General features: G+C 49.3%; 1 protein-coding gene across 2 annotated transcripts; it reads right to left on the bottom strand.

Moving 5' to 3' along the window:
• Positions 1-562: 562 nt before the first annotated feature.
• On the bottom strand, positions 563-11,704 carry ST6GALNAC1 (ST6 N-acetylgalactosaminide alpha-2,6-sialyltransferase 1). Of its 2 annotated transcripts, XM_065647899.1 has the most exons (9): positions 11,621-11,704; positions 10,319-10,955; positions 5,448-5,616; positions 5,080-5,251; positions 4,564-4,702; positions 4,071-4,174; positions 3,412-3,501; positions 2,094-2,193; positions 563-1,713 (listed from the first exon to the last, which is right to left on the bottom strand). In XM_065647899.1, the coding sequence occupies exons 1-9, from the start codon at positions 11,629-11,631 to the stop codon at positions 1,543-1,545; spliced, it is 1,593 nt and encodes a 530-aa protein (XP_065503971.1). In that variant the 5' UTR covers positions 11,632-11,704; the 3' UTR covers positions 563-1,542. The 2 variants fall into 2 exon arrangements, with proteins under 2 accessions (XP_065503971.1, XP_065503972.1); XM_065647900.1 differs by lacking the exons at positions 563-1,713; positions 2,094-2,193; positions 3,412-3,501 and adding an exon at positions 3,691-3,914.
• Positions 11,705-12,033: the final 329 nt, after the last annotated feature.

Genomic DNA, 12,033 nt, shown 5'->3' with positions numbered 1-12,033 from the left:
AAACCCTGCTGACAATCCATGCTGAAATGCCTCCCTCGGACCTGGGGAGGGACCTTGGAAACGCTGCAGCCCCCAGCAGAAATACTGCACAAAAGGAAAACTGCTCAGAGCTAGAGCAGGTCCAGTGGGACCAGTCAGTGTGCAGCTGGGCCCCAGTAAAGAGCCTGATGAACCCAGGGGGATGCACTGGACCTGCCTGGACACTGCAAGTGGCTTTTCACCTGCATGGTGTCATGGGGGAAACATCCAGCCCTTCATGCGTTTGACTCCAGCATCTGATATCCTTGGAGAGCAACTTCTGGGACAAGGACAAACTCAGGTGTTTACCCACTTCCTCAGGGAGGAGTTTGCCCAGCTCTGATCCCTATCTTGAGAGGGCAAGATGAGCAAGTGGGGACACTCAGGTACATCCACACAAGCTGCAGAGCACCTGCAGATGGAGGAATTCTCATCAACACTCAGTCCTGCCCTTTCCTGGCTCCATCAGCCGCTATCTCAGCCTTTAAGCAACTGCTTTGGACACACGCTGAAGAACCACAACTCACACGGCTGCAGTGAAAAATAAGCTTGATCAAAGTGGCACCATTTATTTTGCTTGCAAAACCCCTTTCAGAAGGTGAATACGCTGCAGGGTCGCTGGCTGCAACTGTGTTCCTCTCCGTGCGATGGGGAACAGGCACTCCAGGCCGCAGCAAGGATGGACAGCATCCATCCCTGGACGTGGAGAACTCCTACCTCCCCTGGCAAGAGGCAAACACCATGCTCCTGGCACAGCCCAAGCCCAGCTGAGCACACCAGGACTGTGACACAACATTCACACGTCCTGCAGCCAGTAGAGCCCCAGAGCAGAAGGCAGCAAGTTTGGGGTGCCTGCTGCACTATGGAGAGCATCCACCTGCCCTTGCAGTGCTGGTGGTGTTCCTTTGGAGGTGTCACACTAGGAAGCAGAAGTGAGACTCATCCTCTGTCAAATTAGTCACCTGGAAGTGTCCAGTCCATGTGCAGGGAACAGAGTGAGAGCAGCACCTCCAGGAACAACCCAAGACAGGACTTGTGTGTCCACCTCCATCCCCCAGCTGCAGAAGAAGCTTGCTTAGGGAACACACCCAGCTCTGAGATGGGCACCACTAATGGGGAGGATCTACCCAGAGCAGAAGGAGCCCCGGCCTGAGGAGCATCTCCTTGCAAAGAGAGGAGACCTGGATGAAGATGCAGGACACTGGACCATATGCCACCCAGATCCATTCTGGATTCTTCTCTCCTGATACCAGTGCCTGTAACCATCAGCAACAGTCTTGCAGCATAGCCAGACAGGACATCTTTTTTGGCTTGCTGCATTTTCTTACTGTTCTTCTTCTGGTCTGTAGCATTTGCATATTTGTAGAAACATTGTAAGAGAATAGAAGTACTGAAGGAGGGAAATATCTTTGTGGTGATGAAAATGTGCCTGGAAGTCCAGAGCTGAGCTTGGCTCCAGAGGTCCTCTCCTGTTCCCAGTGAGGTGTTGTTGAAAGTTCCCAGGCAATGGCCTTTGCCACAGAATCAGGATCTCTGGTAAAGCTTCATGATATTCTCATCATGAAGCTTTTTCCACAGCTGCTTCTCCAAGTTGAAGTCATGGTTAGTGTAGAAAACCAGACGTTTCCAGTCCTTGTCATAGTAGTGATCTGAGTACTTTTCATGACCCTCTGTGATGTAGCCATAGGCACTCACCTGGGAAAGACAGAGGAATCACTGGGGAGAGGTGACAAGGGCAGAGGGAGCTCAGTGAAACACAGGACACAGTTCTCAAATGGCGGAGGAGCACAGGACACAGATACCAGTCAGGGCTTCTCAAAGTGACCCTGTGTGGGCTCCAGAAGGACCAGACTGGGAACACTGGCTCCACAGAGCCTGCTGAAGGATGGCCATAGCAAGCTTCACAACCTCTACGTGAACTATTTTGGGGTGGTTTCTCTTCAATCTGCTCCCTCATGGCTGATAAGAACCCATATACCCTCAAGGCAGATTTTAGGCAGGGTTGGAGACACTCCTGCTCTGCCCTCTGTCCCCCTTCCAGCCAGTGCTGTGTGCAAGAACCACCACGCCCTTACCCGGTCACAGAGGTGGAGGGCAGTCAGCAGCAGGAACGCTCCTGTTGTGGGCCTGTACAGCCGCCAGTAGGTCTTTTCCAGAGATTTAGATTTTAGAAACCTGCAGCAGGAGAGAAGAAAGCACAGAGCAGTTGCTGGGTATGTTGGTTCAAGCTGGGCACACTTTGTCCCCCTGTGGCCCATGTGGCATATTTCCTCCTTGCAGGAGGTTGTGGCCACATGTGTGGGTACCGCTGCGTGCTCAGTAAAGCACAAGCACAGCCCAGAATGCTCTGATGCCTGCATTGCAACCTAAGCCCAGCTTTGCCCCAGCTTTACGGAAGCGGTAGGTCTTGAGGCAGGTAGAATAAAGAGGGGTGGATTAAAGGATTTAGTACGTTAAAGCCCACTCCTAAATCTGTTCTTTGTCTTTGGAGCTCCCTGGTATATCCTGCTCCCCACCCGCATTCAGGAGTGAAACAAGACACAGGGAAAGGTGCAGAGGAGTCACAAAGTGCGCTAGGAGCTGCAGTGTTTGACGCCAGCAGTTTTTAGGAAGGTAGGAGCCCACACCAAGAAAAAATAGCATTCGAGCCCTTGGAAAGGACCCAAATCGGAGGGGAGACAGCAGAACGAGGAGAGAGGTACAAACCATCTGGCACTGCATTTGCCTTCTCTCAGAGAAGGTACAACACAGCTCTCAAGGACACCAAAGGGTAAAGGCAGCCAAAGCAGGACACAACAGGAGCTTCCTACATCTCTTGGTCACATGTGGCCCACAATTGGCAGATCTTACAGGAACAGTGTCCAGCAGGCTTGTGAAAAGGATTAGAGAGGCAAAGACAAGCAGACAGGCTGGGCAAATGGGATACTGAAGAAGTGCCTAATATTGTGTTTGAGGGCACAATCAACCTCCCAAGTCGAGAAGGGATCTCAGGAGAGAATGGCTGTTATGGAGCCTTCCTCCAAGGTGCAAAGCAATGGGGAAGAGGAAAGGTTGGTCCTGAATTTCCATCAACTCTTCTGGCACTTCAGCAACACTCCTCCCACATGTAAAGTCACCATTTGTCCAGGGCCTCATTTGGATGCAGAAAGCCAAACTGGCCAACGCCTCTGGTTCTTCAGCTCACAGATGCCAGACATCTACCCACCATTACCATCCTGCTCCAGCAACACAAAGCGTTTTAACTAACTGAACCCTGGTGAAGCTTACCTTTGATCTGCTCGTGCAGTTAAACTGCAGTTACAAGGGAGTAGAGCTGTGAGGGGAGAGCCCAGAGACAGAGATGGTGCTGGCCAGAAAAAATAAGCCAGTTAAAGCACAAAACCCCCTGCTCACCTGTTTTTCATGTATCTGAGGAAATCGGGGTGAATCACCAGGTATTTGTCTGTTGTGAAGTCTTTATCAAATTTCTCCCGGGGCCTCGGCCTAAAGACAGGAATTGGGAGACTTAGGACAAGGTCCTACATTTCATCACTGCTGGAAAGCATTGGCCCTGATGCACTTGGTCATAAGAGAAGGAACACAAGCAACTGTTAAGTTATTCTGCAGCATTTCCCAGATCATGAGAAAGCCTCTACAACCTGTGTGCATTGCAGAGGAAGAGATCAGGGAGGAGAGAGAACAACAGGAGACAGGAATATCAAAAGCATGTGTGTGCATAGACAAGAACTGGTGGAACCAGGCCTTCATCCATGAGTAGGCACCATGTAGACACAAGACCAGACAACAGCACGTGTTCATCCCTAAGGACCACAAAGCTTTCTCCAAGCTCCGGCCACGTGTAATTCAAATCAGCTACTTCCAGGAAGGAGGTGTACTGGTTACAGCAGCACTCAGAGCTGTGGAGGAAATAAGATATTTTTCCAGACAAATCTGCCAGAGGAGGGAGGCTTTACCCTGATCTGCACTTCAGCAGGGCTGAGCACTGTGGAAAGGAAAAGGGCACAACAGAGCTCCACACTGCAGGGTGTAGAGGTGAGGCCAGTTTGTCTTACCCGTACTGGTCCAAGAATCCTTTCCTGACATTCTTGTTCAGCAGAAGAGCCTTCAGCCACTCATAGTCTCTAGCTCCCTCCATGAAGTGAATGTATTTGACATGCTAAGAAAGCAAGTGAGCATTAATGAACAGCACAAAAGAGATGCATCCTTTAAAAATAAAATGCAAGCAGGCAGCTAGGCTCACTGAGTTTCTTGGACACATCTTCTGTCTGCAGCTTTTAACTATCCCACAGAAGCAGAATGGAGATAACATCTGATATGCAGCTACTTACACATGCCAACAGGCTGGGGAGTAGGACTGATGCAACTTGCCCCTGAAAATATTCACTGAGCCAAGCCAGCACAGGTTCAGGTTCCCTCGCTATGGGTAACGCTAAAGCATTAGCTCAGCCCCTTTGATCCTCATGCATGGCAAGATCAGAACGGAAGGCCACAGACCAACAGCATCCCATCAAAGCCACGCATGCATACAGCATGGACCTGACTTACTTTTCCCTGTGGGACCTTGCTGAACCCTCTGTGTCCCAAGACATACAAAGAAGCCACCAGGGAATAGGCTGTGAATCCATAAAAGGAAGTTTTTGTTCCCACATCTTTTTCATAACCTTTGGTTAGAGCGCCGCTCACCCTGGCCAAGGAAATCAAACAGAGGAGCAAGATTAGCAGGTGACCATTGAAAACCCTCATATCCGTGTTTATAACAGGAAAAGACAGCATCAGTCTGGATGGAGGATTAGGCTCATTTTTAGCTGCACCTCCTGATCTGCAGGAGAGCCCATGCTTTGGAGACAGCCCTTTATGGCTCATCTCTGAATCCAGGCTCTTCCTGTGTATTTCGGAACTTTCCAGTTCCTTTTCGGTTTTCCAGCTCCTCCTGCCATCAGTCATTCTGGCACTTGGGAGCCAGTGCAACACTAGAAGAGGTGAAGTTATCCAGCCATAATCATCTGCTAGCCAGACACGGTGCTAGCTGTGTGTATCATCTCAGAAGGAAACGTGCCTTACCGGAACACATAGTCATGGGAGTCGATCTCCTGGCCCATCCCAGAGTTATTCAATATTCCTCCGTTGCCCACGACAGCACAGCTGATGCATGTCGGCACGCTGCTGTTGCTGTTGGCCAGGAGCAGCTGCTGGTGAGGGTTTGGGGGCAGCAGGGACATGACCTCCTTCACCACTGTGAAGCAAACATGGTGGGGAATTAGTATCGAGAGCCTTTGAGATGGACACAGTGAAACCACCAGAGTTTCCACCAGGAGATCCACCCAGCCTGATGCCTTTGACAGGGAGATGCTGCAAACCTCCACCTACTCGGTATAAGGTTCCTGTTGGGAGTTTGATGGTCCCATCCTGACATGCCCTGAGGGACTCACGTGAATAATTCAGCTCCATGAAGCCATAGGGAGGTGCAAAATGCTCCAGGCGGTCCCACTCACTGTCACTGAAATATCTCTTGTCTGTGAAGAGCGTGATGTTGGGTAGGAAAAGATCTCGCAGCCACCCAGACTTGGCAGCTTTGGCCTTCAGTGATTCAGAGCAGGTCTCGAAAAAACAAAAAGGAAACAATAACGACTGATTAGCAGGGTGCTGATAAACCTGACTGAGTGCAACTGCTTGAGTATTGGGAAGATGCCTAGAAACTCCAGTGGTACACCATCCGTTCCCCTCGGTGTCTCCTTCACTGCGAACATGAGGCACAATCTCAGTACTACATCAATAACTAGCTGGTGGAAAGTCACCTACAAGGATGCCAGAGTGATTCCAGGTCTCTGAGACTTTCCTCTTCAGCACAACATACCTGCGATGCTCATATTTTGCTGGGCCTCATTAACGGATGCAAATTAGCATCTGTAATAGGTCTAACCTAAACATATCGAATAAGGCTAGCAGGCCCCATCAGAAACACTCCTTGCAAGGTCCTGGCCTCAGAGTGCGCACAAGCAAACACACTGAGGAACATGTTAGATGAGAACTGCGTTATCACTCCCTTTAAAAATAAGAAAAAGCATGCAAACAACTTGTCCAACGTCATAAATGAATCACAGATAAGCAGGTTGCTGAGAAGGGAATCCAAGACAGCTTATTCTCCCTAACAAGAAGGGTCTTGTTGGGGCTGGCAAGAGTTATGCTCTGTGCAGACAGAGAACAAACAACTCCACTACTTTGGATTTTCCACTGAGTCAATTTGGGCTCTACCTTCTTAGACATCTTCCCCAAGTACCTACTGAAAGACAAAACAGGAGATCAAGTGGACCCACATGCCCAGCTCAAATCCCCAGCAATGACCTGACGGCATTGCCAAAGCCTTGCTGTGTGCTCTCTGCTGAGCTGGGCTCTCTGCTGCAGGTGAGGGTGCCAGTCGAGTCACAGCCTGAAGAGATGGGTCTCATTCTGCCTGTCACAACAGGAGTGCAAAGAGAACAACATTGTGGAGAGTTTCATGTTGGCATCATTGAGGGATGTGGACCAATAGGTTGAGGCCAGGTTCAACAAGGCCAAGTGCCAGGTCCTGCACTTGGGTCACAACCACCCCATAAACGCTACACACTCAGGGAAGAGAGGCTGGAAAGCTGCCTGGGGAAAAGGACCTGGGGGTGTTGGTTGACAGCAGATAAATACGAGCCAGCGTGTGCCCAGGTGGCCAAAAAGGCCACCAACATCCTGGCTTGTACCAGCACTAGGCACTGGTGAGGCCAAACCTCGAATCCTGGGGTCAGTTTTGGCTCCTCACAAGAAAGCCCTTGAGGTGCTGGAGCGAGTTGAGAGAAGGGAACGGAGCTGGTGAGGGGCTGGAGCACAAGTGTGATGGGAGCGGCTGAGGGAGCTGGGGGTTCAACCTGGAGAACAGGAGCTGAGGGGAGACCTTCTGATCTCTGAACTGCCTGAAAGGAGCTTGGAGCCAGTGGGGGTCGGGCTCTGCTCCCCAGGAACAAGCGCCGGGATGAGAGGAAATGACCTCAAGTTGCACCAGGGGAGGTTGAGGTTGGATCTTGGGAACAACTTCTTCCCAGAAAGGGCTGTCGGGCATTGGAACAGGCTGCCCAGGGCAGTGGTGGAGTCACCAGCCCTGAAAGTATTCAAAAGACATGTAGACGCGGCACTTAGGGACATGTTTTAGTGGTGGACTTGGCAGTATCACTTTAATGGTTGGACTCAATGATCTTAAAGGTCCTTTCCAACCTAAATGATTCTGTGATTCTATGATTTCACTTGCAGCACATTTCATGTCCAGAGACAGGGACATTCCCTTCTTGCTCAACATGTACTTTGTACTGTCTAAGGCTTGGTACGTCTTGTGCCTCCACAGCTAGACTGGATCCATACCAGAGGAACTAGGGAAAAGTCTGATCGTGTAGGAAATGAAGGAGGCAGGAGTGTTTCTAGTGACCCCCTGTCTGCAGAATTAAGAGACTGGGTTTTGGAGCGAGACCCATCAAGTGATGTCTGGATCCACATCTTCACTAAAGCACCTTCCATGCCCATTTTCTCCTCCTTTCCATACTGAGGAAGGGTTTTCCCCACTGTCTCAGCTGTTCTGCACACCCAGATGCTCTGCAGCCTCAGTTACAGCGGAGGATGTTCTCAGGTTTCTGCTGTGAACTGTTGTCCTACATTTCCCTGCCAGCTCTTGCTCTGCACTTCTGAGATGGCTGCATGTGCTCTGCAACTCAGTGGATAAGATGGGAGCATCTGGCAGTCGACATGCAGGATCCTGGTGACCTAACCCTACTGTGTCTACACAGTACCACTGGGCAGGAAGGGTGAGGTACCATTTCATGTGGCATACGCACCCTTACCCATGTAATTCACCCACTCCTGTTTGTATTCTGGGTGCCTCGAGACCACGAGGAGCCCAAGAAGGAGGATGCACATCCTACACCACAGACCAGGTCATCTGCCAGGCCCTTCTGCTGTAATTCAGGAAGGCTGGGCCAGTGCATGACCTCAAGGGTTTAACCACTAAGTTCCACAACTAATAGTCACAGATCTTTGGATAACAGAGGAATCTTTGGGGCCAGCTGCTCCTCTCAAGCCGGTCAATGCCACGCTGAAGAGCACATCCCACCAGCAACAGAATGCCTTGCACTGCCAAAAGGAGCAACATCAAAATACCCCAAGAGAGAGACAAAACTCAAAAACACGACATCAAAACAAGAAAACTCATCCTAGGGTTTTTTAATCAACCCAGTCCATCTACCACTGCTCTCTCCATGTCTCCCAGGGCATCCTGGGCACTCTGGGCCTGGGAATGGGATTAAATTTTTCAACAGTAGCCCCTGTTCCACCAGGACAGGTCTGAGCAGAATGACACGGTGCCTGCAGCCCTGATAGTCCCCTGGAGCAACATGTACATTCCCTCTAATGCCACCAAAATGACACATGGCAATGGTGAAAGACCATGGCACTGAGACTTTACACAGGCAAATGGCTCATCTGAGACCACTGAGCTAGAACAGGCGCCCCGTCCTCTGCTCACCTGCCTGCATGCTCCCTCCTCCCTGGGCACATGAGCAGTGTGTAAATGCCACTTACACCCATGTATAAAGACCTTCCTCACACTAGAGAGGGTCACTTGCCTGTCCAAGCCTTCCAGCAACAGGGACGCCAGGGAAAAATGCTCTGGGTAAGCTCTGCAGAGTTACCAGCATAAGATGTGGGACAGGGACAGTGTTGTGCACCGCAACTTGCCCCATCTGCTTGCTGATAACTTTGCTATAGTTTACAACTTTCCTAAAGGCTCTGTTCCAGGACCTGTGTAACTATGAGATGCTCAAATTAGTTCCAAACCCTCCTAGCTTCAAAGGAGAGGTCAAAAAATATGGTCAGAACAAGAGTTCTGTGCAAAACAAAAAACCAAAAAGACAGGCTTTCAATTCGATGGCTGTTAAGACAACCTGATGGTGAGCACCAGTCTTATATTTTTAGAAGATCACATCAGTAACATGACCTACACAGGCAGAGGTGATCATGAGAACTAACATATGGAATAACACTCCCAACAAGCAGGATCTGTAAGAAAAACTTTGAAGCTGTAGCCGTGCAAGTGCTACTGCCTAGACAGGTACAACTGTATAATTTGAGATTCCTATCTTCACCTCTATCAAAATGCTTCACCTGTGCTGACCAGGCCTACAGTTGTTCCTATTTAACACAGAGGAACAAAACAAGAACTTGTTGAATGCCAGATCTATTATCAATTATTTACTCTGCTGTGATGACAGTTCAATGCATAGCAAGAAAATCCCAGACAGCAATTCAACATGCTGGCACCATCTGAGTCACGGAGCTCTAAATGGGTGAAGCATCTGCTTGCTCATTACAGCTGTGTCTACAGACAGGGTATAAAAAGTGAATTGGCATTCCTGGAAAGGAGTCTCTTCTTGTTGACAATAAACTGCAACAGTAAAAACAAGTTACTTTTTAACCATCATTTCTCCAATGGGGCACACATACACATAGTTGAATTTTCGCCAAGAAAACCTTAAAGATGTGAACAGTCCCCACCTTACTGTGTCCAAAGCAGGCAGGTACCCGCGTATCAAACCTTATCTAACCCTTTTTCTTTGACCTTGTTTTGACTTCAGGTGAACACGCACACAGAGATATTTCTACTCCTGTTCCTTCCCCATGACCCTTCTTGCTTTCTTTACCTGGGCTGCATAAAACAAAGATCAAGGCAAATCCGGAGATTGTAAACCTGAGTCTTGATAGGAATTCAGATGCTCAGTTTCCCAAGGGATCAGGTGAGAAATGGGACACCTGGATGAAGGTTGCCACTTAGCGTCAGACACCTAACACCTGCTTGTAGGCATCACAAGACAAGGTGTGACCCACCTTACCTTAGGGTGCCACCTCACAGGGAACATATATGCTGCATTGTGTCCCTAAGTCCACTATACAACATATCAAGTCACCTAAGAGCAGCGCCATCTTGCAGCACATCTAGGAGAAATATTTTCCCCAGATTGTGATGCACCTGAGCTCCACAAAGGGTTGTCAAAGGAACCCACAGAAATGTGCGCAATTGCAGTACATTGCCATACTAGAGCACAGTGGAGGACTGGGCAGGGTAACAGAGTCATACACACAGGTCTCCCTCTCTCTGTGTCCCAGCAGCATCTGCATTTACCACTGAGTTGACCTACCAGTTTGGAGATCATTCTTGACTACAAAGGGGACAGTGGACAAGGAGGTCAACAGGGAGGCAACATTCTTGGTGAACACATATGGCCATCACACCTACCGATGGTGGAGATGAGTTGTCCAGCAGGTACTTGTCCTCAAAATCCCACCGTGGCTCAGACTTGAAGTCAGCAGCCTTCAGTTGCTTCTTTTCTGTCACTGCAGCAGCCTGAGGAACGGGTCTTACAGTTTTCACTGATGCAGGAGGGTCTTTTGGCTTTGTTTGGTCTTTGGATATGTTGTTTTCACGAGCTCCCTCCACCCCAGAAGGTGGTTTCGCTGTTGCCTTCTCCTTGGCTCCCTCCTCCCTGGGAAGTGGTTTCACTGTTGTCTTTTCCTTGGCTTCTTCCACCCCTGGGGCTGGTCTCACTGTTGTTTTCTCCTTCTTTCCCTGCACCCTAGGGGCCGCTTTGACTGTTGTCTTCTTGATTCCCTCCAAACCAGGGAATGGTTTCACAGCACTGTTCCCTTTGGCTTCCTCCACCTTGGCAACTGATTTCATCATTTTCTTCTGCTCCTCCTTTCCATCCCATCTTGGTGTCCTCGCAACCACATCTCGTTTGAGCCTGGTGATGTCTTTCCCCAAAGTCACCTTTAAAAAGCTCCTTGAGTTCCCATTACCAGAATGGTTTGAACACTGTTGTGTTCGGGTGTCCACTTCTGGAGTATCTGGGGCACGTTGAAAAATACTCAGTGGCCTGGATGCAATCGAAGGAAAAACAGACACATCACACACTTTCCCCTTAACACTGGACACATTCCAGCCCATTTATAGTGCTCTTGACTCTGAGCTCCTCTCTGTGCTTCAGAGCAACCACTGCACGTGACCACCACACTCTGAGGACTTGCTGTTGCAACTGCCACCGAGTTTCTGCAAGATGCTGTAAGAATTCAAGTTCATTTACAACTTTGTCACCAAAGCGCTACTCAAATTCTTGCACCATTCTGTCTATTTATCTCCCCACTATGCAAATCCCAGAGGCTACACTCTCCTCTTCAGCACTCGGCTCATGAAACATCCACATTGGCAGAACTGCAAACCAACACAGAACAGCTTTGCCCTGCACTGGGCAGGACCCCTGGCAATGTCCCCAGAGCACTGCAGGGGGACAGGTTTGGAGATCCCGAGTTCAGGACGCGGCACACACCATGACAGCAGCAACCTGGCTTTCTTCTTACCCAGCAGAGCCGAGTGCTTCAGTGACAGAACATGAACCACCTCCAGAATTCAGTAAGGAAAGTCTAATAAGAACTGAAACTCCTTTACAACACATCACTTCTTGGGCATTTGGGGCCACATGGCACTTTTTCCTCTCCTCCTCCCCCTTAGCCAGCTAATGTCGTGGCATTATACAACACTCACCAGGTACACATCTTAAGAAAGGCACTCTGAAGCTATTAAAATACACTCTGAAGCTTAAAAATGTAAAATTTCTGCATTTTCAGCCATCGGCTCTAATATTGCAGCTGCTCTGTTGCCCAATTCAGAGGCACAGGCAGGTACAAGGGTATCATAGGAGGATACGGCTGTCGACAGCAGAGGAGCCACCTGCAATGAGACTGGGTTGAAACCCAGAAAAAACAAAATGAACAAAAAAAAAAAATCAAAGGCAAAGTGGTTGGGTTTTGTCCCAAACATTCATTTTTAGCTGCACATGGTTGGAGGATGGAACAAGAAAAAGGAAGGTAAAAAACTTCTGCAGCTGAGCTTTCATGTATAGCAAAGCTTTTCAGGATGAACCAGCATAATTGTGGCAGTCTGATTTCACACTCACA

This window comes from Caloenas nicobarica, chromosome 18, assembly GCF_036013445.1.
Source record: "Caloenas nicobarica isolate bCalNic1 chromosome 18, bCalNic1.hap1, whole genome shotgun sequence".
NCBI classification, from domain to species: domain Eukaryota; kingdom Metazoa; phylum Chordata; class Aves; order Columbiformes; family Columbidae; genus Caloenas; species Caloenas nicobarica.
The sequence above is the reverse complement of the archived record's forward strand: the minus strand, read 5'-3'. Positions and strand labels throughout refer to the sequence as shown.